General features: G+C 41.7%; 1 protein-coding gene across 5 annotated transcripts in view; it reads left to right on the top strand.

Moving 5' to 3' along the window:
• Nucleotides 1–1,462, top strand: part of SP140L (SP140 nuclear body protein like) — a 62,516-nt gene that overhangs the window by 52,288 nt on the left and 8,766 nt on the right. For 4 of the 5 annotated variants that reach the window (XM_037738729.1, XM_037738730.1, XM_037738732.1 and 1 more), the window contains one exon: nt 474–518. In XM_037738729.1, the coding sequence (XP_037594657.1) occupies nt 474–518 (45 nt within the window). The remainder of the gene's footprint in view (nt 1–473; nt 519–1,462) is intronic. The other variant, XM_017529075.2, reaches the window with a different exon arrangement.

Raw genomic sequence — 1,462 nt, 5'->3', positions numbered from 1 at the left:
TCCATAAAATCAGGTGTGAGGTAAAGGGAAGACTGTTTAAAAAACTAAAACTTTAGACAAAATAAACTTAATAGTATTTATTGGAGCAAAGAGCAAGTCATGAATTGGGCAGCACTGAGAACAAGGAGAATTTCAGAGAGCTCTTCTGCAGCAGTCCAGACGGTGAGGCCAACACAGGAGTAAGACAGAGAAACTATATTAATTAGCATAATGGAAAGATGCTAATTAGAGGTTAGATGGCGGATTCTAGTTGGCAAATCTCTAGTTTCATTTTACTGTTTCCATCAGGTTTCAGTTTGCTTACTTAGGAACTTAAAGCACTGGAGCCACCCCAGCCTGCTGGCCTTCTTTTCTTCCCAATTATTTTTTACAACTCGTTCCTGAATCCCTTCAAAGATGACTATTTAAATTTAAATAAGTGATAGATGGAAACAACACATTCAATATTATAAATCAATCTTTCTTTCTTTCAACAGAGAATACTGAAGTCTCACAATAATACCTCAGTTGACCCTTGTGTAAGTACAAATTCTGAACTATTACTCCCAGTATGTCCCACTCCTTTCTCCAGGCATATGTTCTGTGTCATGACTGCTGTTCCCTGAAGCATGTTCAGTCTCAGTTGGAGTATGTTGCTATGTGTGATGAGCAAAGAATACCAGATGCATCCCCCAAGCCAGGCAGATGTGTCTGGGCTTGGCTGTCTCAGTGTGAAAGCATTCTTTCCCTTTGTTTCAGTGGAAACATTCCAATGTTCTTATTTCCCCTGGATAGTGAGTATGGGAGGCTGAGCTCTAGACCACTGAGGTCTCTAGAAACAAAGCTTGAAGTGGTAATAGATAGGGCCGGCCTGGTGATTAGGGGGAAGGAGCAAATGTGAGAGGATAACAGCATTTTCAAGTAAGTGGTGTGGATGAAAGGGAAAATCCTGAAAATGTACTCCAAGGTGCAGGTAGAGCTAAAGATGGTCTTAAGCATCAGCCAGAAGGAACAGGCCAGGCCAAGCTATTATGTTCAATGTGTGGAGCCTGTCATTAGTTCGGTAAAGGAATGGCTCAGGGAAGCCATTAGAGTGCTGAGCTGGTTAGAACTGAAACCATCATGACCCAGCAAATCATGAGGCATTTTTACTCAGCTGCTTATCTGGTGCTCGGTACTATGCAAACCTTCTGATCCCACGGACCCCATCCATTCTCTGCTTGCTATATGGCTGCCTGCTTTGGGTTCTGCTGAAATCATAGATGAGTCCCTTCTGTAAATTAAGTCATGGTTTGATTCTTTTCATTGCAGTGAAATGTCTATTTTAGGCAGGGTCACCTTCTTGGACAACTGTAGGGGGCAGCACTCACACAGAATATCATGCAATAACACTGACACATGATACTTAACAGAAGAGGGATAAGCAAATAGTTTTATATACACCTTACCTCCAAAGCAATCCTCCAACAAGATTTAGGTCTTA

The sequence above is a fragment of the Cebus imitator genome, unplaced genomic scaffold (assembly GCF_001604975.1).
Source record: "Cebus imitator isolate Cc_AM_T3 unplaced genomic scaffold, Cebus_imitator-1.0 Scaffold57, whole genome shotgun sequence".
NCBI lineage: Eukaryota > Metazoa > Chordata > Mammalia > Primates > Cebidae > Cebus > Cebus imitator.
Note: the sequence above shows the minus strand (reverse complement) of the source record. Positions and strands in the feature narration are given on the sequence as shown.